This window comes from Pipistrellus hanaki (assembly GCF_964339955.1).
Source record: "Pipistrellus hanaki genome assembly, chromosome: 8".
Classification (NCBI taxonomy): domain Eukaryota; kingdom Metazoa; phylum Chordata; class Mammalia; order Chiroptera; family Vespertilionidae; genus Pipistrellus; species Pipistrellus hanaki.
Window position 1 is genome coordinate 85,593,924 of NC_140510.1, and position 25,292 is coordinate 85,619,215.

Consider the following 25,292-nt stretch of genomic DNA (forward strand, 5'->3'; position numbering starts at 1 on the left):
GGCTTCAGGGAGCCGGTACCTCTGGCCGGTACCTTCACACGCTCCCAGTTTCTCCTCTCCGCTCAGGTGGGACGGGAGGGCCGGAGGGGGCTGCGGTCTGAGCTTCCTTCCTGCAGCTGTGCCGGCTCTGCATCCAGCACTCAGCCTCACCAGCCCCTCCTGGGCCATCCCCGCACTCAGCCCCTAACCAGCTCCCCCTGACCCCGTCCCCCACTCAGCCTCACCAGCCCCTCCTGACCCTGTCCCCGCACTCAGCCCCTAACCAGCTCCCACTGACCCCATCCCCGCACTCAGCCCTCACCAGCCCCTCCTGGGCCAGGCCCCCCACTCAGCCCCTAACCAGCCCCTCCTGACCCTGTCCCCACACTCAGCCCCTAACCAGCCTCACACACTCAGGCCCTAACCAGCTCCCACTGACCCCATCCCCACACTCAGCCTTAACCAGCCCCTCCTGGGCCATCCCCACACTCAGCCCCTAACCAGCTCCCACTGACCACATCCCCACACTCAGCCCCTAACCAGCTCCCACTGACCCCGTCCCCCACTCAGCCCCTCACCAGCCCCTCCTGGGCCAGGCCCCACACTCAGCCCCTCACCAGCCCCTCCTGGGCCAGGCCCCGCACTCAGGCCTCACCAGCCCCTCCTGGGCCAGGCCCCACACTCAGCCCTAACCAGCCCCTCCTGGGCCATTCCCGCACTCAGGCTTCACCAGCCCCTCCTGGGCCAGGCCCCACACTCAGCCCCTCACCAGCCCCTCCTGGGCCAGGCCCCACACTCAGCCCTAACCAGCCCCTCCTGAGCCAGGCCCCTGACCCTGTGGCCGTTTCCAGGCTCTCCTCCTTCCCCTCGGAGAGAATGCTCCCGCACCTCCGCTGTGGGAACTGCCCCAGCCCCCAGGTAGGTCTCGGGGATGGTGGGGCCGATGGGGGCCGGGAGTGGCATCATCAATGGCCGTGGGTTCCCACCAGGCGGGGCCTGAGGGGTGGGAGCGGGGGAAGTGTCTGCTCCCTGGTCTGTGGCTCTGTGTCCGCCTGTCGGTCCCTCCAGGGCCGAGGGCAGAGGGGCCCGGGGCCCTGTCTCCTGGGCCCGGGCTGAGGGCTGCTGGCAGGTGTGGGCTTTGCATTGCCCGGTGGCGGCGCTGTAAGAGCAGAGGGGAGCGGCTTGAAGCAGCCATTTCCAGCTGCACACCGAGTCCCGGCGGCCAGGAGAGCCTCTGCCTTGGGAGAGAAACAGAGGCAGAGAGCTCAGACGGAGGCCGAAAGCCAGGACCCAGGCTTCACTGGAGGAGGAGGGCCTGCCGGGCAGGGAGAGCAGCAGCCCAGGCAGAGGGGATGGGCCTTTGGAGGGGAGGGGTGGGGAGGGATGGGGCTCAGGGGACTGGGCACCGCTGGTTGGTGGCTTAATGTAAGGTACATCGTTGGTTACTCGGGTACTTAGGGACAAGGGCTTCGGGCAGTGGTCAGCAAACTCATGAGTCCACAGAGCCAAATATCAACAGGACTGAAATTTCTTTGGAGAGCCACATTTTTTAAACAAACTTTTTCTAACGCCACTTCTTCAACATAGACTAGCCCAGGCCGTGGCATTTTGTGGAAGAGCCACACTTAAGGGGCCAAAGAGCCGCCTGTGGCTCTTGAGCCGTGGTTTGCCGACCACTGCACTAGGAGCTGTATCGGTGAAGATATTGCTTCGGCGTATGTCTGAGATTTTGCTGCCTGTGGATTCCTCTAATATTTTTATGGTTTTCCGTCTTACGTTTAAGTCCCTTATCCATTTTGAGTTTATTTCTGTGTATGGTGTAAGTTGGTGGTTTAGTTTCATTTTTTTGCATGTATCGGTCCAATTTTCCCAACACAGTTTATTGAAGAGACTGTCTAGACTCCATTGTATGTTCATGCCTCCTTTGTCAAATATTAATTGAGAATAATAGTCTGGTGCAATTTCTGGGTTCTCTATTCTATTCCATTGGTCTATATGTCTGTTCTTGTGCCAGTACCACGCTGTTCTGAGAACAGTGGCTTTGTAATACAGCTTGAAATCTGGTATTGAGATCCCTCCTACTTTGTTGTTCTTTCTCAGGATTGCTGCAGCTATTCAGGGTCTTTTTTTTATTCCAGATGAATTTTTAGAAAGTTCTGTGAAATATGCTGTTGGTATTTTAATGGGAGTGAATTGAATCTATAGATTGCTTTGGGCAGTATGGACATTTTAATGATGTTGATTCTACCAATCCATGAACATGGTATGTTCTTCCATCTGTTTATGTCTTCCTCTATCTCTTTTTTTCAGTGTCTTGTAGTTTTACACACATAGGTCTTATACCTCCTTTGTTAAGTTTATTCCTAGATATCTTTTATTTTTTATTTCTTATTTTTAAATATATTTTATTGATTTTTCACAGAGAGGAAGAGAGAGAGATAGAGAGTTAGAAACATCGATGAGAGAGAATCATCGATCAGCTGCCTCCTGCACACCCCCTACTGGGGATGCGCCCGCAACCGAGATACATGCCCTTGACAGGAATCGAACCCGGGACCCCTCAGTCCCCAGGCCGACGCTCTATCCACTTGAGCCAAACCGGTCCCGGCTATTCCTAGATATCTTAATTTTTTTTTGGTGTGATGGTAAATGGGATTGCTTTTTTAGTCTCTCTTTCTGTAAATTCACTATTGGTGTATAGAAATGCCATATATTTTTTGGCGTTGATTTTGTATCCCGCTACCTTGCCGAATTCATTTATTAAGTCTAATAATTTTTTTGATGGAGTCTTTAGGGTTTTCTATGTACAGTATCTATGAATAAGGACAGTTTGACTTTTCCAATTTGGATGCCTTTTATTTCTTCTTGTTGTCTGAGCACAATGGCTACCACTTCCAGTACTCTGTTGAGCTGGAGTGGTGAGAGTGGGCATCCCTGTCTTGTTCTTATTCTTAGAGGAAATGGTTTCAGTTTTTGCCCAGTGTATGATGTTGGCTGTGGGTTTGTCATATATGGCTTTTATTATGTTGAGGTATGATCCTTCTATTCTCACCTTGTTGAGAGTTTTTAACAAGAAAGGGTGTTGGATTTTGTCAAATGCTTTTTCTGCATCAATTGATATGACCATATGATCTTTATCTCTCAATTTGTTTATGTGATGTATCACGTTTATTGATTTGTGGATATTGTACTATCCTTGTATCCCTGGGATAAATCCTACTTGGTCAGGGTGTACAATCTTTCTGATGTACTGCTGGATCTGATTTGCTAGAATTTTATTGAGGATTTTGGCATCTAAGTTTATCAGGAATATTGGCCTGTAATTCTCTTTCATTGTGTTGTCTTTATCTGGTTTTGGTATTAGGGTGATGCTGGCTTCATAGAAGGAGCTTGGAAGTGTTCCTCTGGAATTTTTTGGAATAGTCTGAGGAAGTTAGGATTTAGTTCTTCCTTGAATGTTTGGTAAAACTCCCCGGTGAAGCCGTTTAGCCCAGGTTTTTGTTTGCTGGAAGCTTTTTGATGACTGCTTCAATTTCTTCCATAGCTATTGGCCTATTGAGATTTTTAGATTCTTCCTGATTGAGTTTTGGAAGGTTGTATTTTTCCAGGAATATGTCCATTTCCTCAATGTTGTCTAGTTTGTCGGAATAGATTTGTTCATAGTATTTTTTAAAGATCCTTTGTATTTCTGTAGGGTCTGTTGTTATTTTGCCACTCTCATTTTTTATTTTATTTGGGTCCCTTCTCTTTGCTTCTTGGTGAACCTGGCTAGAGGTTCATCAATCTTGTTTATCCTTTCAAAGAAATAGCTCTTGGGTTTCCTTGATATTTTGTATTGGTGTTTTTTGTTTTATTTTTGTGTGTGGGGTTGTTTTTTTTTGTTTTGTTTTGTTTTGTTTTTGTCTCTATGTCATTTATTTCTGCTCTGATCTTTAATATCTACTTACCTTCTGCTCATTCTGGGCTTTTCTTGTTACTCTCTTTCTAATTCTTTAAGTTGTAGAGTTAGATGATTTACTATCATTTCTTATTTTTTGAGGTAGGCCTGTAGAGCTATGAACTTCCCTCTCAGGACTGCTTTCATTGTGTCCCATAGATTTTTGGATTGTTGTATTTTTATTGTCATTAGTTTCTAGGATGTTTTTAGTTTCTTCTTTGATCTCTTTGGTAATCCAATCATTGTTTAATAGCATGCTATTCAGCTTCCAAGTGTTTGAATTTTTTGGGTTGTTTTTATTGTAGTTTATTTCTAATATTATGCCAATGTGGTCTGAGAAGATGCTTGATATGATTTCAATCTTCTTTAATTTGGGGAGACTTTGCCTGTGACCCAATATGTGGTCTCTTTTTTAAAATGTCCCGTGCGCATCTCTTCTTGCCTCTCCTTTGGATAGGGGCAGGCCACGTGAGGTTGCTGCTCTTTTCCCGGGGCAGGCTCCTCTCAGGGCTGAGTATAGGGGATTTTTGTTCCCAATTCTTCATTCCCTCTCTGTAATAGGATTAAACAGCTACACCTCTGGGCATTGAACTCCATGGCACTTTCCACGGGAGCAGGCAGACTATATATCCCTCCAACACCTCCAGTTTGTGTTGGAGGTGGCCAGCCAGGTCATTTGTTTGGGGAATGGAATGTTACTGGATGGGACACAAGCCTGGACAGGACTTTATCTGGCTTCTTGTACACTTACCATTTAGGGTGGTGTGGCTCTTTAAATGCAGAGAGCGGGGGGATGGCTTGAAATCAGTGTTTAATGAGACTCAGAGGTTCTTCCTAATGAATCTTAAAGGATATTTGTTGCAAGAGGAATAGAAGCCTACAAGGCAAAAGGAACCAATCGTTTTTGTAGTGAGAAAAATATGCTATTGGGTAGCTAGTCATGCCAGAATAAGAAAATATATTGGTCAGACATGAAAACGCACCCAGCCTAGATCCAAGCTCAACTGATCCCAGACAAATTAGCTGAGTCACAGGTGATCTCCAGGCCTATCACTGAGGAGCAAAAGCTTGTTCTTGTAAACCACTCAGATTTTCAGGGATTGCTTATTATGGAGCATTATCACAGTAACAGCTGACGGATACAAAGGTTTCCCAGCTCTCGAGAATGAATCCTAATTGATATAATACTGTTGTTTTTTCCCATTTACCTGATTTCCAGATTCTCTGAGAGCCAGGAGTGGGCAAATGACCCAGTCTTGGCCAATGAAATGTGCGAAGGTGTCTGCTGAGGACTTCTGGGAAAGCATCTGCTTTCCTGATAAAAGACATAGCAGGGGCTGGAAGTGGTATTTCCACCTTCTTCTTTGTTTGAAAATTCAGTGGGCATATCGAGACCATGAATTGAAAGGCCGAAAGATGAAAAGCTAAGAATGATGGAGCAAAGAGGTAGAAAGTCTAGGCTCCTGATGACATGGCTTTGTAGTTGACTAGCATCAACCACCACTTAATTTACTTCCCTTCTCATTTAGTCAGACTTTTTGTGTCTTGCTACCCAAGGACTCCTAACCTGATATACCTGAAATAATGTGAGTGTGGTCATCCCACCACTGTGCCTCTGAGATGAGTGATGGATGAGAAAAGGGAGCTCTGTGATCGTGATTCTCCTCACACAGATTCTAAAACACCTGATTTACTAGGTTACTGAACTCTGACGGTTTTTGCTGGGTTGTCTCTTTGTCAAGTATTTGTAATAAAAGTGAAGCAATTAGGTTATGGTTGGCTTTAACAAAAAATTTGGTGGGGACTGATTTAAATAAAGAAAAGTAACCTGGCTGGTATGGGTCAGTGGTTGAGCGTCAACCTATGAACCAGGAGGTCACATAAGGGGGTGTGCAGAGGGTAGCCAATCAATGAGTCCCTCTCATCATTGAAGTTTCTATCTCTCTCTCTCCTCCTTTCCTCTCTGAGATTAATAAAATATATTAAAAACAAAACAAAACACCAAACAAACAAAAAACACCAAATATTTATTCCCCAATAGCTCTGGATGGGTGGGAAGTTCAAGATCAAGATGCCGGTAGACTGGGTATCTGGTGAGAGCTCACATCTTGATTCGCAGATGCTGTCTGTCTGCTCGCTGTGTCCTCGCCTGCGGGGCTCTCTGGGGTCCTTGTAAGAACACCAATCCCACTCGTGAGGGCTCTGACGTCATACCTAATCACTCCAGACACCATAATTAAGTTTGCACACAGAAATTTGGGGGGAGGGGGCATAAACATTCAGTCTACCCCAAGAACCAATGAAATCACCATAGAAGCCACAGGAGGAGACTTTGGGAATGCATTTGAAGAGGCTCATATCTCTTGGAAAACGAAAAGTAGTTCGTGATGCTGAAACCAAAGGCCTGGCGGTCAGGAGGAGCTTTTAAAGATAGGACGCCCTCTGGGCTTCTCGGTCCGAAGGCCAGCATTCCACCACATGAGTGCACAAGGTAAGATGGCAATTAGATCTTGTCTCTAAGAGGCCAAGCCGCTTTGGCCGGATTCAAGTCCTGAGCTGTGTAAGTCCTGGGGGTCAATCATCCAGAAGATAAGAACAGTGGAGCAGCTTCTCTCCTGAGGCATCTGTATCTGATGCAGCGAAGGCCCTGTCTTTGTGGGAATTCCAAAGGGCATGGGGACCAGGAAGAACTCACAACACAGCCATTTCTTTTTTTCTTTTTCTTTTTAAAAAAATATATTTTATTGATTTTGTACAGAGAGGAAGGGAGAGGGATAGAGAGTTAGAAACATCGATGAGAGAGAGTCATCGATCAGCTGCCTCTTGCACACCCCCCACTGGGGATGTGCCTGCAACCAAGGTACATGCCCTTGACCAGAATCGAACCCGGGACCTTTCAGTCCCCAAGCCGACGCTCTATCCATTGAGCCAAACCGGTTTCGGCAATACAGCCATTTCTTGAAGGAAAAGGAGCCAGAAGCTTTCTGGTACGTCTGTGCCCGGGGAGACACAGAGGATACGGAATTCCTCAAAAAGGCATGGGGACAGTAAGTCCACGCGAACCCAGTGACTGTGATGTATTAGTGATCAGAGCTGCATTTATCCTGATCACCAAGGAAACACCTTCATCGGGAGCATGGAGTTCAAGGCCGGGCTGTTCGTCTCTGGGAGGTGGCATTTCTCACAGCAGCAATGCCAGGGCAGGTTCTTGTCACGGTAGCTGCAGATGTGGGGTCTCCCGAGCATGGTAAGCAAGGACCCGGCTTCCTCGGGGGTTCTGTTATCTGCTGGAGCCCCACACCGACGGGACGATGATGACAGAGGAAGAGTGTCCTGCCCGCCCCACCCCACCCCCCCCGCCCCGTGGAGGGCAGGTGTTGTGCAGAAAGCCAGCACGTCCAGTCTGGGCAGCCCCAGGGCCTGGAGAAACCTCCGCCTCCCAGGGAAAGGAGTCCTTGGAGGCGTCCGAACTCTTCAGGCAAAACTCCTTCGGACTCTGAGGGTCACATTACCTTCCCTTTCTTTTTGTTCTGATTGTGCCCGACTTTGGAGGGGACTCTGTCTAAGGTGTATGTCTAGTGTTCGCGAACACACATGTGTATGTGCAGTGCCTATTTATACAAAAGGCACCCTTAGAATGGTGACTTCTCATCTCATGTAGATCTCTCACTGGGCTGTAAACCACCTCTCCCCAGCCCCGGAGCCATCCCTGCAGCCAGGCCTCGGCCTCGGCCTCGTTGCTGGCGGCTCAGTCAGCCTGTGTTTACGATTGGTAACAACCCTGGCCGGCTTCCTGTTTGCCTGAGCACCTCCTCCTCTGTCCTTTAAGATGCAAAAGCGCTACAGAGGGAGACAGCAGCGAATGCTAAGAGTCCAGGACTGGCATCGTCCGTGAAGCGACTGCTGTACAGTTCTGGGGGTGAATCGCCTTTACTAAATAAAGTTTTTATTTCAGTGAAGCTTTGCTAATGTGAAGTGTTAAGCATTTTGCACTGAAGCATTCATATAATTTTAAAAAGTCTACAAACTACTTTGGCTAAAAAAAAATTAAAAAAATTTTGGGGGGGGGGAGAACCTGGCTTAGCATTAAAATATGTAAGGCAAAACCGGAGAGAATTACAAAGGGAATTAGAGGAATCCATTGTCACAATTGGGGACTTCAGCACCCCTTTATCAGGATGAACAGACCCGGGAGGCAAAGAGCCAGCAAGGATGTAGTTGAGCTCAAGACCATCATCATAAACCAGCCTGGCTGGTGTGGCTCAGGGCTTGAGCATCGACCAGTGAACGGGGAGGTCATGTCTTAATTCCCGGTCAAGGGCACGGGCCTGAGTTGTGGACTCGATCCCGTGTGGGGTGTGCAGGAGGCAGCTAATCAATGATTCTCATCATTGATGTTTCTCTCTCCCTCTCCCTTCCTCTCTGAGATAAATAAAATTATATTAAAAACATGAAAGTAAGGTATAAACTCAAACACTATTGAATCTGACGGGAGCGTGGGGGGGGGGTCTTTGCTGGGACGGAGCTGCCTGGGTGTCCACTCCTCGCACACCTGGGCCAGGCCTTGTCCTCCTCTCTGGCCGATGGCTCTGCTCTGAAATAGCATCTCACACCCCCAGAGCCCAGGGTTACCACCCGCGAGGCCCGGTGAAGCCCAGGGCCGCAGCTCTGCCTCCTGTGGGGTGGGCCCAGACCACGGAGAAAGCTGAGACGAGGGGCTCTCTGGCCCCGGAGGGATTTGCCTGAGGTAAGGAGCTGGGACTGGACTCAGGTTTCCAAGGAGACTGTCTTGGGAGGGAGGGAAACACTGCGCCTCCTTCCTCTCCTTAAACAGAGACCATCACTTCCTTATCACTCAGCTCTGGAAGCCCAGCTGCTGGCTGGGACCTGAGACCAGCCCTCCAGGCAGCCCGGCAGCAAGGAGCCTGGAAAGGACAGGAGCACCCCCTGGAGGTGGGAGTGAGAACAGCCCCGCATGGAACTCCTGGGCTGTGCGGGGCACTGGGATGAAACCGCAATGGTGTGAAGAGTCACTGGGAGACAGAAGCCAGCCAGCTTCCCCCCACCCCGTGCTGGGCTGGGGCTGCTGGGCGGGAGCTAGTGAGCCGAGGCTGTGGCTTTGGGGTGCTGTGCTTCGGGGTGCTGTGCTTGTGTGGAGTCTGGGCCGTGGAAGAGGCTCTGGCGGGGTGGGCAGGGCAGGCGGGCAGGGCAGGCAGGTAGCCAGGCGGATGGAGATTCGACGTTTGCCGTGTGGCCGGGCCAGCCCGGCAGGAGGAGAGCTCCACAGGAGCCGCGGTGGCCGCCTGGCTTCCCTCCTCCGACTGAGCTGGAGGTGCCTGCCCCGCGGCCTTCCCCGGAGGTGAGCTCAGAACTCACCCCTCTGCCTCCCCAGCTACGCTTCCCTCTCGTTTTTACAGAAGGCACCGGAGAACTGGGGAACCACGTGCCAAGTGGTTAGAACGTGGCAGCCACTCCTCTCACGTAATGGAGGACAGACTCTTTGCCGAAAAGCAACTGAGCTGGTCAAAAAGGTGTTTGTTCTTGGACTCAGCACAAGCAGACCTCGTGTTGCTGCACTGCACTGATGCTGGTATCTTTGTCTTTTAATCAGCTTAACAATAACCCACAACCTTCGGACCAACTGGTATCTTTGTCTTTTAAATACATTTTTGTTGATGTCAGAGAGGAAGAGAGAGGGAAAGGGAGATAGAAACAATGATGAAAGAGAATCATTGATTGGCTGTCTCCTGCACACCCCCCCCAGGGGATGGAGCCCACAACCCGGGCCTGTGCCCTTGACTGGAATGGAACCAGGGACCCTTCAGTCCAAAAAGCACATGACCAGTTATTTAAGAAGGAAGCCTGTTCATATTTATTTAAAAAACGGAAATAACGTTAACGACGGCGTTTCTGGAACACCCACACACAATAAAGAGTGCGGGGCCGGGGTTAGGGGACGGCCACCCAGCTGTAGTCCACCCTCCGCAGCTTCCGCAGCTCCTTCTCCGCGCACTTGGACAGCTGCTGCCGGAGGGCCTCGGCCTCGTCTCCCCGGTCCCCCCCGTCCGGGAGCCCGGCCTGCGGGGCCTGCTCCGGGGCAGCGTCTTCCTCCTCCGAACTGTCCCGTTCTCCCTCTTCCTCCATCTCCGCGTCCTCAGGCGCTTCTTCAGCACTTTAACAACAGAACAGAAACTATTTGCATGCAAACGTCTGTAAAAAATAACTCTAAGATACCTGGTAAAGGTAGAATCACATAGACAAAGTAAATGAAAATCTTGTGTGCAGTTTAGAAATTATAGGCTATTATAAAAGAGCAGGTGAACTTACAAAAGGTGTAATTTTGGATTACGTAGGGAATCCTTAAAACCTAAAGATCTCTTTTCTAACACTTGTCAATTGTCAATGTGTTTGCCTACTGACCTCAGAACCCCGTGTCATGTGAAGTCTATAAAGCAGAGACATCCAGGGAAGGACGGTCTAACACGGGTCCCCCAGCAGACCCTCCCCCGCAGCGCCTACCTTGGGGCCTCGGTGGCCAGCAGCAGGGAGTTGATGAACAGGGAGCACAGGAAGGCGGCCGAGGGCAGCACGTGGGCGGGCGTGTGCAGCAGCTGCGGGAAAGGAAACCAGGGTTTCACCTAAAGAGTCGCCGCCAAACCACCCACCCACCCACCCACCCACCCACCCACCCACCCACCGCAGGTTCCCCAGAGCAAACCAGGCCAGAGGGAGACTGCTGCTCCCGCCCACCTCACGCAGACAGCCCTCCCCTGAGAGTCTGCGTCCCCGTCTGGGCCGCTGCGGGGTCTGTCACCCGGCCCAGCACGGAGGGGCTACGGGCCGCTGGTACAGAGCCTGCACACGCCTGACCAGGGCTGAGCCACCGCCGGCCCCGCTCACCTCGCTGACGGCGGGGACGTTCTCCGTGGTGGGCAGCTGCACCCGCTCGCCCTCCGCGGCGCCGTCCGCCTGCTCGCCCCGCTGCTGCCGGTGCCGGCCCAGGAGGAAGTAGAACGGGGTGGCGGGCAGGCTCTCCTCTGCCAGCAGCTGGAGGAAGACGGGGCCGTTACTTCCTGACGGCCAGGCCAGCGAAGCCCTCGGAACGCCCTGGTGTCTCTCGTGTCACCGGCAGAGCAGCCAGCCCAGCAGCCACTTACGCTGTCGCACAGACGCCCGTGGGGCAGACCCGGCGGCCGGTGCACGTGCCCCGGCGCAGGCTGAGGGCGTGGCTGGCAGGCCAGGGAAGCAGAGCTCCAGGCCAGCGGTCCACACCCAGGAGGCGGCACCACAGACACAGGGCCTCTGACGGGCAGAGACCCTGACGGAACGGACCACGTGAGGAAAAGCCTTTCCTGAAGGCTGACTGGCACCCCCTTTAGCACGGCCAGCAATACCCCCGTCCACCCTCATAGTCTCCGCACTTGGAACAGTGCCTGTGAGCTTCGTTCACACTGTGTCTAACGTCAGCAGCTTCCTGCTACCGCCAGCCCCAAGGCTGACACACCTCCAATGGCTGACACATGTCCCCAGGAGGATTAGGTCGCTGAAACTGATCAATGAGCACGTGGTGTGGCCTTCCGGTGACGGTGGGAACTCGGGCACACGGGAACAGACCGCAGAGTGCTGAGAGAATGGCTTTCCGCTCAAGCGAGGTGTGGGGGGGGAGGGGTGGTGTGGAAAACAGCGACAGCTTCCGTTTCAACAGCTGTCACAGGTGACCCTGCATCTCAAAACCCAGTCAGCAACACACACGTGTTCCTCAGACACGCGTGGATGGAAGGCCGACCCTGCCATGTCTCAGGGACTGCGCGCCTCTTCGCGCCATGAGCAGGGAACACGGGCTCACACACCAGACCGCACGCTCAGGAGAGTGTGCCTTCAGGAGGCACAGGGGAGCACGGACCAGTTCCCGGTCGGGCCAGGCGAGGCGCGCAGGACCCACGCAGTCTGCCCGGGAGCAGCACACGCACCTGCTTGCTCGTTGGCGTGAGCTTCTCCTCGGGAGACTTGGAGCTGAAGGTCAGCAAGCTCTGGAAGAGAGAACGGTGCTGTCAGGACTGCGGAGGCCCAGGGAGCGACGTGACGGTGAGAAGGAGCCAGCCTCTCGTCTGACCCGGGGGCACCCAGCTCCGCCTGAGGGCGCGCAGAGCACACGGACAACTCCCTGTGGGATCCTCCCTCCCAAGGCCCCGCTCCGTCCTGTCCCAGCCCCCATCCCCCCGCGGCCCCACGGCGCAGTCCCCGCCCAGGGCCTCCGGGAGGGCCGCACCTGCGACGCCGTCAGGAAGTAGAACTGGGACCGGTTCAGCCACTGTAGCGCCTTGGAGGTGAGCGCCTCGGGCATGTCTCGAGGCACAAACACGCCCCACCGGACCTCCTCGCTGCAGATGCTCCTCTGGACGTACAGCGGCCGCGGCTCACTCGGCTTGAACACGAACACTGGAGGAAGACGGACACACCGCACACTTTGCAAAGGCCCACTCTGACCTCCCGGCTCCCCACCTCGCCGTGGCCGACATGGCCGCGTAGGCGCTGACCCCAACCCCTCCGGACGCCTGTGTCGGGGGGAGCGAGGCCACGGTGAGCAGGAGGAAGGACCCGCCCCGGAGCCCGGAGCCCAGCTGGGGACAGAGCCCAGCGCGGCTGCTGCAGGAGCAGGGTGTGTGGGGAGCAGGGCTGCAGGACGCCCAGGAGACACACGTGCCCAGCACTCAGGGCGGGAACAGGGACTGGAGGGCGGGCAGTGCTGCGGGCTCCGAGGCTTCACACCTCTCACCGGTGGGCAAGTGTGACCCCACTTCCCCCAGCCGTTAGAGAACTCGGTCACAGACCCCATGTGCTAGCGCGGTCTGTACTCACAGTCCGAGCCGCCCGAGGCCCGAGCGACGGCGGCCACGTGCTCCGAGCGCGGGTCCGGCTCCATCACGCTGACGCTCAGCTTTGTGCTCCATTCCACTGGGGGGAAGGAGCGGTCACTGCTGCTGGCCGGAGCGCGCCCGAGCCCGCCACCCGCGTCTCCGCCGGGACAGGAGGGACGGCGCCCACACAGGACAGCGGTGGAAGCTGTCCACAGCTCCTTCCACACCACGCAGGCTCCCCCCCTGCAGCCCGTCAGAGCGGCCCCTTTAGAAGACGACGCTGCAGCCCAGAAGCCCGCCCTTGTTGAGTGGCCGGAAGACGCCTTACGTGCACAGCTCAGCAGGTTCCAGCAGCACAGGGTCCCGCTCTCGGTGGCTCCCAGCAGGTACTTGGAGCAAGTCAGCCTCCCGAAGCAGAGGTGCCTGCGGACCAGGAGCAGTCAGCCCGCCGGCCCGGCTGCGGCCCCCAGCCGGCCCGCCCGCCCGCCCGCCCGCCCGCCCAGCCGTTCTATAGACCCCGCCTTCCTCAGATCACCGTGCAGAGAGGGACGAGGCGGCCCCAGAGGAAGCTTCCTTGGGCATGTTGTTTCTCTGGAGAAACAGGTTTGAGGACCAGTTCTTTCTCCATTATACTCCGTGGTGTAGTAACTCTCACACACACAGTGTATGTGAAACGTACAGACATTTACTAACGGCCCCTTTCTGTGCTCATTCACCCGAGGAGGAGTTTGCACTGTGAACTAAGTGAATTCAGAGCCAGACGCATTGGGAGCAGGAGCCGTGTCCTCGCCGTCTGCCACTGTCCCCAGCGCTGGCCCTTGAAGGGGGGACCCCAAGGCTCAGGCACAGCTGGTCATGAGGCAGCACATGACGCGTGTGGTGAGAGAACACGCAGGCCCGGAACGAGGTGTCCCTCCTGGTGCCAGAAACGGTGGCTCCAGCACCGGGCTCACCTGCAGAGGGCCGGGCTTCCCGCCCCGCTCAGCTGCGGCCCCCGACCCCCGGCCCCCCAGAGAGGCTTCCGTCATCCCAGAGGAGCGCACGCACAGACATCGTTCACCCACCGCACGCGCCCAGCCCGCTGACAGAACGTGCACCGGAGCTCCCAGGTGTCCGACTCCCAGATGGTGACCGTCTCCTCGAAGCTGACGGCCAGCAGCGAGCCGTCTTCCGAGAAGCAGCAGTTGGTGGCCTGGTACTTGTGGTAACTGCCCACGAAGTCGCAGGTCCAGCCCTCAGCCTTCCCTGCAGAGACACGGACACACTTGAGAGACGGCACCACAGCGGGATAATGTGTGGGAAGTCACCCAACAGGCAGGCAGAACCCTGCTCCCTGAAAGGCCCAGGCCTGGAGAAAGGCCCGTCAGTGTGGTCTCCTGCTGAGTCAGCAGCACAGGATAACCCATCGCTCTCGGGCCGCTCGGGAGCACTCACTGTAGATGTCCGAGTCGTCGGCTAAGACCCACACTTTGAAGCGGCCGTCCCTGCTGGCCGTGACCAGCGTGGGCACGTCGGACTTGTCCGCGCTGCGGAAGCACAGGGCGGTGATGCGGTCCTCGTGGGGCGCGCTGACCTTGGTGTTGAGAAGAAACCTGGGAGGAAGGGAGGAGGCGCCATGTCGCGGGAGTTCTCACACAATCCGCGCGGCTGCTGTACATCCTGCACCGGCACCTCGGGAAGGGCCCGGAATGACAGCCAGCCGCCTGCTCCTGACACCCGTCCTGAGCAGCGCCCACACGCAGAGGTGATGGAACACCAGGTCACCCTAATGGAACGACGTCAGGGTAACGGACAGCAAACATGACCCCCGAAAGCTGGCTGCACGGCCCAGGGCCTCCCTGGCTGCTTCTGAGTACAAAGACCCCACCTCCTCCCACTGCCCGTCAGCACTCAGTGCCTGACCGCCAAGCCGCCTGTCCCGGAGGCTGCGGGCAGACGGACCGGGCCGGTCCTGTGCTCAGTGAAGGCCATCCGGCAGGCCCGGGCTGTGCTCTGGAAAAAGCTGGGGCTCTGAGAGGGTGACCGGCTGTTCCCTCCCCTGGGGAGATGGACGCCGGGAGTATCCCACACGCTGAGCTGAGACGTTCAGAGTCTAACCCTGGGTTTGCCTGGAGCCAGGCCTGGTGTCCGGGGTGTCCCTGCCCCATGTGGTCTCTCTTATGCAGTGAGATGACTGATGGCCGGGGACACCTGTGCTGTCTCAGCAGAAAGCGTAACGGCGTTATCAAAAGCACGCCCCTCCGTCACCTAAACCTAACGCTCACTAGAACACAGCATGAAACCCTGAGAGGAAACACACGCTGCCACTGGGAAGCTCTGGGCTGCAAAGGGCTCACCCTTGTGTCTTCTTGTTGTACGCCCACAGCTTCAGCTGCAGCTCCAGCTCCCCCTCCTTTTCTTGACGCTGCTCTACGGTTGCGAGCCAGGCGCCGAAGCAGCCGAACGCAGCCTTTGTGAGCTCGATCTGGACCAGACCGCAGTCATTGATGTATTCTTGCTGCACAATGTCCAGCTGGTGGTTAAAAAAATCAACACGCTTATTAACGCAAATACACGCATGTGAGAGCATTCAAGGATAACTGGGGGAAGTGGAAAAGACAGACTGCTGAGAGCAGCCCAGCGTTCTATTCCCAGTTGTTCCTTTCACCCCTTTCCGCCTGTTTACCACACGTGCTAGGTGCCTGCTATCTCTGGGACTGCACAGAAATGAGTGAAAAGACCAGCGAGCTTCCTCTCTCGAGGCTGACAGGTGAGGAGGGAGAAGGTGCCACAGCTCCCGGACAGACTGGGGGGCCCGGGGGACAGGGAGAGGTGGCCGCTGGCTGCGTTTCGGGTCCCAGGAGGCCTCCCTCTAGTCTGAGCGGGGAGCTCGCCTCAGTGAGCCACATCCTCCCTCCGGTCCCCGGGCCCGAGGCACAGACGGTGTGCACTAGAGTCTGAAAACACGAGACAGAGCGGCCACGGCCACGGCCACGGCCACCAGGACCAGCTGCAGACGACCGAGCGCTGCTGAGCGCGTGGTGGCCAGGGCCCCCGGGGCTGCCAGCTCCCTCCAGCTAAGGCAGCGGGTGGGCCAGAAGCTTACGTTGTACAGCTGCTTATCGCTCTGGAGAGAATAGAACTGCAAATGGCCAGGCTTCCCGTTCAAAACCAAAGCTTTTGTTCTCGGATCAACCATCAAGCCCGTCAGGACACTGCTGTCTGCAGAGAGGGACACAGCGGCTGAAGCCAGAGCGCCGCCCGCCTCCCCGGACACCGCCGCCCGCCCCGCGCCGCAGTACCTCTCACCAGGCCCTGGATCACCGCGCAGGCCTCCAGGTTCCGGCCGATGACGATGATCTCTGTGGGCACAAAACACGCCCGTGAGCAGCCAGCTGAGCTCAGAGGGTTCCGAACTCAGAATACGGGGCAGCTGAGCGAGCTGTCCTCCAGGCGTCACACGAGCGCATTCAGTGTTAATGCGGAAGGCCACATGCCCCAAAGAGCCTTCCCCTGAAGTGGCTGCAGGTGGAGGCTCAGGGGGCGTCAGGAGTGCCCGCTGGGGGCAGGGAGGCGCTGGCGCCGGGCTCTCCGACGGGCGTGGGAACAGGCAGACGCCCCCGTTCCTGCCGGAGCAGCCCTCCCCCGGCACAGCCAGCTCTTCCGGAAGCACACGTGCCTACAGCACCAGCCCCGCAGCCCGCCCTCCACTTCCCACCGGTGCACTCCACACGGGAAGGTCTGAAACGTGAGCGAACACGAACACACACACTGAGCCCCGCTGCGCAGCCTCTGGGAAGAGGGATGGGGCAGGTCTCGGCGGGAAGGGGACAGAACGGGGACGGACGGACGGAGAGGGGCGTGCTCCTAGGCGGAGGCCGCTCGGGGCGGGCTTGGCCTGTGCGCCCTCCTGCAGGTGCGGCGGTGGAGGGTCACCCGGGGCGGCCTCGCCTCGGGGCGGACGTACTGTTGTCGGCGTGGGAGGTGCAGAGCAGGTCCCCGGCCGGCGCGACGGCGATGTGCTCGATGGTGGCGCCCAGGCGCGGCAGGAACTCCTTGGTCTTCTCGGCCGCGTCGCGCCACTCCACCAGTACCGACTCGCGGCCGCCGCTCAGCAGGCTGCTGCCTTTTCCCGCAGAGGCGGGCCGTTTGGAGAGGAAAAGGAGAGTAGACTCAGCGTTTAGTTTTTCTGCCATGCTAGAGAAACGACCTCTTTTTAAACATGGAACGCTCCATGAATGTGCGGTCACCTTGCGCAGGGCCAGCTGACCGCTGTGGTTCCAATGGCAGACATGCGCTCCGAAGCGAGCACTGGACTCTTAAACATGCACAGTGCGTTCCTAGCTTCTCATCTCTAGACCAGTGTTTCCCAAACTTCTCTCATGATGAGAATCACCTGGTGGAGTTGTTAAAACACAGATTCCTGAATCCCAACTAAGAAGTGCTAAACTAGAATTTTTGAGAACATATAGGTAAAATTGCATACCTAACTTAGTGCTCTGTATATAACATCTGTCTTAGAGCACTAGTTAAGTATACAATTTTACCTATATGTTCCCAAAAATCCTAGTTTAGCACTTCTTAGTTGGGATTCGGGAATCTGTTTTAACAACTCCACCCGGTGAGTCTCACCATGAGAGAAGGTGGGAAACACTGCTCTAGAGTCTAGACCAGACCAAGGCTCAGGGTCACAACCGGGCCTCCTCCCACGGCATCTGATCGGTTTGCTGCGGATCAGCTCCTCCCGAGAACAAGGAGGACGGAAAGAAACAAGCACCGTAGGCCTGATGGCTGCTCTGGGAAGGAACCTTCCGGGTAACACAGAGGACATTTCCCGTTTGTGTCACCGGCACAATCCTGCACCTACAGGAGCCCCGGAAAGCGGTCCCAGGCCAGTCTCCTGACAGACAGGGCTCCCGACTAAACGCCAGGATCGAGCGGAACCCAGTGGCGCGCTGCAGAGGAACGTGAGGTTGTCGAAACATAGTAAGTCCATTTAACCAGCCCGCTTACAGAGCGAGGGGAACCAGAGCCGAATGGTCACCAGGTGACAGACACACTCGTGAGGCAGGCACTCCGCAACGGAGACTGAAGGCCTTTAATTCCCACCCAGGGCCCGAGAGAGCCTGCAAATGCGAGCTTCAGGATAAAACACCGAACATGTCCCTCCTGCAACACTGTTACTGCTTTGATTCAACGTGATCTCATCCCAAGATAAGAAAGGCTTCAAACACTGAGATTAAAATACCGGATTCACATGCTCCAAAAGTTCACCTTAACTAAACCACTAAGCGTGCCTCACCCGTCGCTGAGAAAGCCAGATCCATGACCAGGTCGTGGTGCCAGTGCAGACACGTGTACGTGTATTTCCTTTCATCATCAAAACCCCTCCTGTTGGAGAAGAACCAGTATTTTTAATTTCACCAAAGGTGTATATTACATTTCTGCACAAAACAATAAATCACGGTATCAAGCTTATGGGTCCTAATGTCCTAAAAGTACCCTGGACCCATTTTCTGTTTCTAACCAGTCACGTCGATAAACACAGGCCCTCTTGGGTCCTACCATTCAGCTAGCCCCTTCCTGTCACTCACTCTTTCCTTTTTACTCAAAGGCGGACAACAAAGCTCTCTTCAGTAACGTGACTGCAGCGGAACATCCCCCCTAAAGCAGTGAGCGTGCGCACTGAGGTGCATGCACAGCAGCACAGATGGGGGAGCGGGTGTGTGTGTGGGGGGGGTGTTAAGGGGCAGCGGCCCAGTGCTGCCCCCTCTGGACCGAGGCGGCTGCCCTGCGGACAGCACACAGCAGCACAGACACCAGCGCCCGCCCGAGCCCTGACCAGAGGCGGATCTTGCCGTCCTTGTGCCCGGTCGCTATGCAGTCTTCCTTCGGGTGACACGCGACACACGTGAAGTTGTTCTTTGCGTGTTTCCTGTTTTCTGACGATGACAAAGTAAACCTGAAAGAAAACATTTTCCTGATTATTAAAGTCTCGCGGTAAGCAGTTAATTTCCTGTTGAAGCTGAGTGCCGGCATCCGCCCTGCACTGGCCGAAGGAATGGCAGCTGGGACAATGGCCGATGTGCCAAAGCCGTCCGGCCCTCGCCCTGCTGCAGGAGACCAGCTGCCGGGGGGACGCTCACCGGGACGTGGCCTTCTTCCGGAAGAAATACACGGACAGGTAGAAGTCCCGCACGGCCGCCACGTAGTCGCCCTGGTTCAGAGAGAAGACGACACGCCCGAGCAGTCAGCGCTCCGTACACAGTCCGCGTGGTAACAGCTTTTCTGCAGACACACGCAGTGCAAATGCCAGACACGGACTGTGCTTCGGACAACTGGCGTTACAGGAGCAGTCACACAGGACATACAAAACGAGAAGGTCTGGCAAACCCACCCACAAACACCCGCTCCAGAGACACAGCCCTCAGTCACCAACAAGCCCGTGAGGAAAGGCGCCGAGGACAGACGGCAGGAGGGGAGGGTCTGACCTGGCCCCCGAAGGCGACGCACTTGGGCGACGGGCTGATGTGGTCCAGCACCAGGCGGGGCTCCCCGGCCTCGGCGTCCTGGCGCGGTGTGCGGGGCAGCGGCACGGACACGAGCTGGAACACATCTGGCCCAGGAGCGCGGGCCGGTCAGAGCGAGCGCCCGCGGCGAGTGAGGGCGCTCCCCGCCCCCGCCCGGGGCCCCTCGAGGCCACGGTGCCGGCCACTGCGGGCCCTGGTGAACTAACGGCTTTAGAGCGGACTCTGCATCTCATGCTTGAGTTCCTTGGAGACTCCTATGTGCAGCCAGTCAGGACCACGGCCGCACTGACAGCTGTTCCAGCACAGGCACCCCCTCCCCGCCGAGGAGTCGGGGTGAGTGTGAAGAGGGGCGACCAGATACAGGAGCAGAACCCCCTGGGGACGTACTAACACAGACCCCCTAGGCCAGGCCTCGGACCCAGGGACTCTGAATTGTCAGTCAGGGAGTGAGGACCTGAACTTGGTGGCAGCATGTGGAGACATTAAGAATCCACATGTTTACACACAAAACAGAACCTAAACAGTGGAGACTGTTATGTTTGAAGCAGTCATTTGAGAAGGCAACTTAATTGTTTTAGAATGTTGCCATTTCCAGAACGTTTTTGGAATATTCTTAGAGATGACTACACAGGGGAAAACTAAAGTTACTTTTTTTTTTTTAATGTAATATTTTGACAAATAAAATGTTATTCACTAACAGATTTGACCCCAAATGAATTTTAGCTTAAAAAAAGTTCAGCTAAAATTGTCACTACTCAAAATGTCACAATTTTGAGTAGTCTCAGGTCACTGAAAAGTCCATGCTATACTAACAATTGGCAAATTGGTTCCCCCTCCCCAACCTCCCAGCAAAAACCCCCTGAAAACAAAGCGAAATAAAAATACAGAACAGGAAGGACTCACTCAGCTAACAAGCCGTGAGCCAATCCAGCTGACAGCCCAGGGACAGCCTCAGAGCTGCCTGCACTGTGAGTTCTGAACACGAAGCCTTTACCACCCAGGCCGCAGGTTCCTGCGTCTGGTAACTGTGCCGAGCAGAGCCCATCAATCACACCGTACCTGGCTTTTCCTTATTTATCGTAACGAAGACAGAATCCTCAGCATGCGCGTGAGTGAAGAGGGCGTGGAGTTTGTGCCCCACTGTGAAAGTCTGAAAGGTAAAAGCCAGGCTGTCAGCCCTCCCACCCACCAAGTCCCACGCAGGCAGGGACTTCTGTCCCTTCTGCTCACACCAGAAGAGGGCCTGCACACAGAAGACAACACACACACTTATCGAGTGGGCCTTCCACATTACACACAGCCTGCCACTTCTTTTTCGTGGCTGTGTAGTATTCTACCGAATGGATGACCACATTTTAACGGACATCAAGGTTACAGTCAATCTTCTTTCTGCCATAAGCAGTGAGTTAAGGGCGACACACACATGCATTGTTTTCATCAGGAGATGCCTGACTGGGAGACTGCTGGAGCTACGGCATTCATGTTCTTCCCACCATCAGGTTTCTTCAATCTGTGATTTAGTGTGACTGGTGGGAAGTGCTGGGACACTTAGGTCTACATTTACGTTTCTTTAGTTACCACGGGGCCGGCACGTCTTAGCGTTTACTGCGCCTCTTTAGTAAATATTATCTTCACTCATTGCTCACTTTTTGTTAAAGTTGGGAGTTTTTACAGTCAGATTTGCTTTGGGGCTGTGACTCTGACGACTTGTTTAGGAATGCCATCTGGCCTTACAGAGTAGTGGGCCGTTAAACGGTCGCCATTCCTTTTCACACAGTAAAAATGGAAGACCAGCCCACATACCTTTATCAAAATGCCGTCCAGGTAGTCCCACAGCTTAATGGTGCCATCAAAGGAACAAGAATACAGCTAAAAGGGTAAACACATTAAAAAACAGGTTAAAAAAAACACAAAACTCCAGTAAGATATCAAGTGAATTAAATGCTAACACAGAAGGCATTTTGCCCACTAATTCACTATTAGTCTTAGAGAAGTGGAGTCATTTATTTGTGTTGTTTTGGCAAAATTCCTATTGTTTGTGCCCACCTCACCACAGCTGTGGAGGAGGCAGACCCATCGACTGAAGGAGCCATTAAAACGGGGAAGGCCAACCTCTGTGGCCGGGGGACTGACGTCCACAGCCCTCAGGGCCGGCTGCCTCCTGTCCCAATCTGCGCCAGGAAGGCAGTGCTTCCAACCCCCCCGCCAGCCAGCGAGGACCCTGCTCCGAGGAGGCCTGGCCAACAGGCAGTGTTTCTGGTCACCTCTTTGGTAGCTTGGCTGGGACTTAAGCACTGAATTAAAGCGACAGATCCTTATTCTTGAATTCTGAGAAGCGAGAGCTTTGTGGTGAAGGGAGACGGAGGCCCACAGTCTGTCCTAAAAGGAACCCACTGATCCACTGCCCGAGGGCCCTTCTGGTCCAGATGCCGGCCTGCAGGAGGGGGCTTCTGTGTCATCACTAAGAAGCGGCATCTCTAAAAGAGCTACAGAACCACCCCCCAGGCAGCATTCACAACAGGAGCTCCGGAAACAGGAGTTCAGAGGCCAAACAGGTTCGAGAAACACCAAGTCCTAGCTGCCCCTTCGGATGTGGCTGGTCACCAGGCCTGAGAGGAACGAGAAGACTAGTCAAGAAGCTCACTGGGTGCCAGACCCCGAGTGTCCGGCTCGGGCCTCCAGCCTCACTCAGCACAGCTACTGGCCTGAGTGACGGTGACCGACAACACACCACAGGCCGTGCAGCGTGGGCTGAGACCCTAGGTTAATGATCAATAAATTGCACATTCTTGGGTGTTGGGAACAAAAAAGTTTAAAAAAAAGTGACAATATCTTGAATCAGAAATTCAGCCTCGTTCTCTCTCTCCCTGCTCATAACCCGGACAGACTCCCAGCCAATGCAATGCCAACGTTCCTGCAGCAATCAACCAACATGACAGGCCGAGCGGGGCACCTGGAGGTGGTTGCTGGGGTTGAGCTGGATGCCGGTCACCAGGTCCCGATGGCCCTGCAGCACGTGCACGCACTCCTCCGTGGCTGTGCTGTACACCTTGACGAAGTCCCCCGACACACACAGCAGGTACCTGCAGCGAGAGAGAGAGAGAGAGAGAGAGAGAGAGAGAGAGAGGGAGAGAGAGAGAGAGAGAGACCCTTTGGTGTCCAAGTCCCTTCCAAACTGCGGTTTCCGGCAGAGGCTGCTGGGCTGCTGGCGCGGTGAGAGCGGGGGCCCTGCTGACTGTTTCGCAGCACAGACCACAGGCCGCGGGCGGTGTTTCCACCTTGTGTTGGAAGCACTACCTCCCTGTCCCGCCTCAGACCTGCTGAGGTCACTGTTTGTTTCCCCATGTCCAGTCCAGTTTGCTGAGCAGAACTTGCCTGAACCTCAGAGACTGATAAATTAACTGGGTGAAATGAACCAGTAAATCATCATCATAAAATAACAAGAGCGACTGTTTTAATGCCGGCTGGTCACTATGTCATGTTCTGAGCCTCTGATTTTTCCGTCTTCTGAGCGCTGTGGCCAGGAGGCAGTCACAGCGGGCTGGGAGCACTGTCCACAGACCAGGCAACAGGAGCACCGAGCTCCGGGCAGCCTCCCAGCGGTGTCCTCCTCTCCCTGCCCACGCCCCACTCCAGCCTGGGCGCTCAGGGACGGCCTGCGTCCCCAGGTGCGCCTTCACTGTGCCTTCACACTCACACAGGCTCATCGTGTGCATGTGCCCGGGGCACGCCTTAAATAACACCGAACTAAACCATCCACTGCCCTCCCCCGCCTCAGCACGCGATCCAAACTCCTGAGGCCTGGGTGGTTTGACCCCATCTGGAACCCTTTCCCTGGACCTGTCAGCGGTTCCCAACCCAACAGCCTCTCCCTCACAGGACACAGAGCCCTGGGCCAGCAGGCAGGCCCCTGGGCCCGCGGTCAGCAAACTCATTAGTCAACAGAGCGGCGAACCACGGCTTTCGAGCTGCAGTTTGCCGACCACGGCCCTGGGTCGTGTTTCCTGCAGATGGTGGGTCCGGTCTGCCCAGAACACTCCCCGCGACCGCACTGATGCTTCCCCAGAGCTTTCCTCGCTGGGACCCTCGGCAACAACAGCGGCTGGACCACCTGCAGCCCCCGAAGGAATGATGGGCCCTCTAACCTCCTGCAGCCCCCGAAGGCACTATCTGATCCTCTCACCTCCTGCAGCCCCGGAAGGAACTATCTGATCCTCTAACCTCCTGCAGCCCCGGAAGGCACCCCACGCTCTGCCTGCTCCGTGCAGTTGCCCTTCGGCTGCTGCCTGGCTGCTGGGCGCAGGGCCTCTCCACAGGCCTCCCTCCCCCTCCGGCCAGCGCGGTCCTGTGCGGTCAGGGAAGGCGGTCAGGCCCCGTCCCGCGCCCCCAGGGCCTGGGACAGACCCCAGGGGGCACAGTGAGCGAGCTTACTACAAATAACGGACATGGAGCGGCAGAAAAAGCACTTTATGGAGGCAAACAGGCCGGTCTGAAGCCAGGTTCCCCGTCCTGTCTTGGCGTTCCCCTGAGCTCCATGGAGTCAGCAGGCGAGGGCACTCAGCCACAGGGCACACTCCTCACCGAAGCCCGCAGACCCGTGTGCGCACCCACCCCAGTGCCTGCCCCTGGAGGGTGACGGGAGGAGCAGGGGTGCTCTTCCCCGGGGCCTGGTTTACAGTACGGAGGCCCCGAGGGCTGTGACTGCGGGCCGGGCTGGGCCGGAGGGGCCGGGCTGGGGGGCCGAGGGGCGGGGATGGGGGACCATGAGGGGCCGGGGTGGGGACTGAGGGTCCAGGGTGAGGGACTGAGGGGCCGGGGTGGGGGACCGATGAGGGGCCGGGAGATAGGGATTGAGGGGCCGGGATGGGGCGGGAGGGGCCGGGATGGGGACTGAGGGGCTGGGATAGGAATTGAGGGGCAGGGATGGGGCGGGAGGTGGATTGAGGGACGGGGGGGGGGGGGGTGGGGGGTGGGGTGGGGGGGTGCAGGGGCCGGGATGAGGGACTGATGGGGGCCGAGGGGCGGGGATGGGGGACCGAGGGGCCGGGACAGAAAAGGAAGAGCGAGGCGGGGAAATCACTCCGTGGCACCCGCAGGGCAGGGCCCAGGGGATGTGGGAGCCCCGAGCGGAGCGGTGCCCGCAGGGCGGGGGCCTGGGCCGGGCGGGGCCGGGGTGACGGCTGGGACCCCGCGGCGGCCTCGCGGTCGCTAAGACACGGGCGCAGGTGCCCGCCGGGCCCGGGCTCGGAGCCGCCTCCCCCGCGGCCGGAAGGCGCTTCCCCCAAAGCGGAGGCCGTGTCCGCGGCGGGAGCGGGAGGCCGCCCGCCCGGGGGTCCCGGCCCCGCACACGGGCCGCCCGCGCCCTCTCCCGCGGGGGCCGGGCCGGGGCCCTCCTGTCACCGCCCCGCCCTCCGCCCCCGGAGCCCCGGCCCCGGCGCCAGCCGCACCTGGAGTCCGCGGAGAACACCGCCCGCCGCAGGCTCAGCTCGCTGCCGCCGCAGCGCACCACGCGGGCCGCCGCCGCCTCCATCTTCGCGCGGCGCGAAGCTCCCGGCGCCCGCCCGCCCCGCCCCCGACTTCCTCTCCGGCCGCCGCGCGGGGCTCCTCTAGGACCACGTCTCGATGGTAGGGCGGAGCCCTGCAGCCCCTCTCTTCCGCCACCACCTTCGCGCAGGCGCAGGAGCTCCGGCGGCGGCCCCGTCCCCGCTTCCTTTCCCGGCCCGGGCGGTGGGCGCACGCGCACAGGCGCCGCGCGGGGCTCCTCTAGGCCGGCGTCTCTATGGCAGCCCTTCGCGCCCGCGCCGCCATCTTTCGTGTGGCCACGGCCAGTGAGAAAGGAAAGAGACAGCTGTTTCTATTGGGGACCATTGGGCTCGTTTTTTAAACACTTATCTATTTATTTGTTTATTTTTTTATCTACTTATTCATACATTTATTTACTCATTCATTCATTTATAATGCATTTATAAAAACCTTTAAAATTATTATTATTATTTTTAAATATATATA

General features: G+C 56.2%; 2 protein-coding genes across 2 annotated transcripts in view; one reads left to right on the forward strand and one right to left on the reverse strand.

The window, feature by feature from the left end:
• Nucleotides 1-25,292, forward strand: part of OSGEPL1 (O-sialoglycoprotein endopeptidase like 1) — a 187,204-nt gene that overhangs the window by 159,570 nt on the left and 2,342 nt on the right. The gene's annotated exons all lie outside the window — the stretch shown is intronic.
• On the reverse strand, nt 9,762-24,879 carry WDR75 (WD repeat domain 75). The gene is made up of 21 exons (XM_084892444.1): nt 24,731-24,879; nt 22,237-22,366; nt 21,087-21,152; nt 20,343-20,433; nt 19,245-19,369; nt 18,900-18,970; nt 18,596-18,715; nt 18,056-18,144; nt 16,721-16,879; nt 16,056-16,115; nt 15,860-15,975; nt 15,111-15,286; nt 14,209-14,366; nt 13,839-14,019; nt 13,103-13,197; nt 12,776-12,871; nt 12,186-12,355; nt 11,887-11,946; nt 10,817-10,963; nt 10,436-10,527; nt 9,762-10,088 (listed from the first exon to the last, which is right to left on the reverse strand). The coding sequence occupies exons 1-21, from the start codon at nt 24,811-24,813 to the stop codon at nt 9,866-9,868; spliced, it is 2,508 nt and encodes an 835-aa protein (XP_084748570.1). The 5' UTR covers nt 24,814-24,879; the 3' UTR covers nt 9,762-9,865.

What these genes read in the sequence shown, in the direction of transcription:
- WDR75 (XM_084892444.1), bottom strand. Translation starts at nt 24,813, where the DNA reads ATGGAGGCGGCGGCGGCCCGCGTGGTGCGCTGCGGCGGCAGCGAGCTG. An exon ending in GTGTTCTCCGCGGACTCCAG is followed by an intron (nt 22,367 to 24,730) that starts GTGCGGCTGGCG and finishes CTCTCGCTGCAG; the next exon opens with GTACCTGCTGTGTGTGTCGG. An exon ending in TACAACAAGAAGACACAAGG is followed by an intron (nt 14,367 to 15,110) that starts GTGAGCCCTTTG and finishes CCTTCCTCCCAG; the next exon opens with GTTTCTTCTCAACACCAAGG.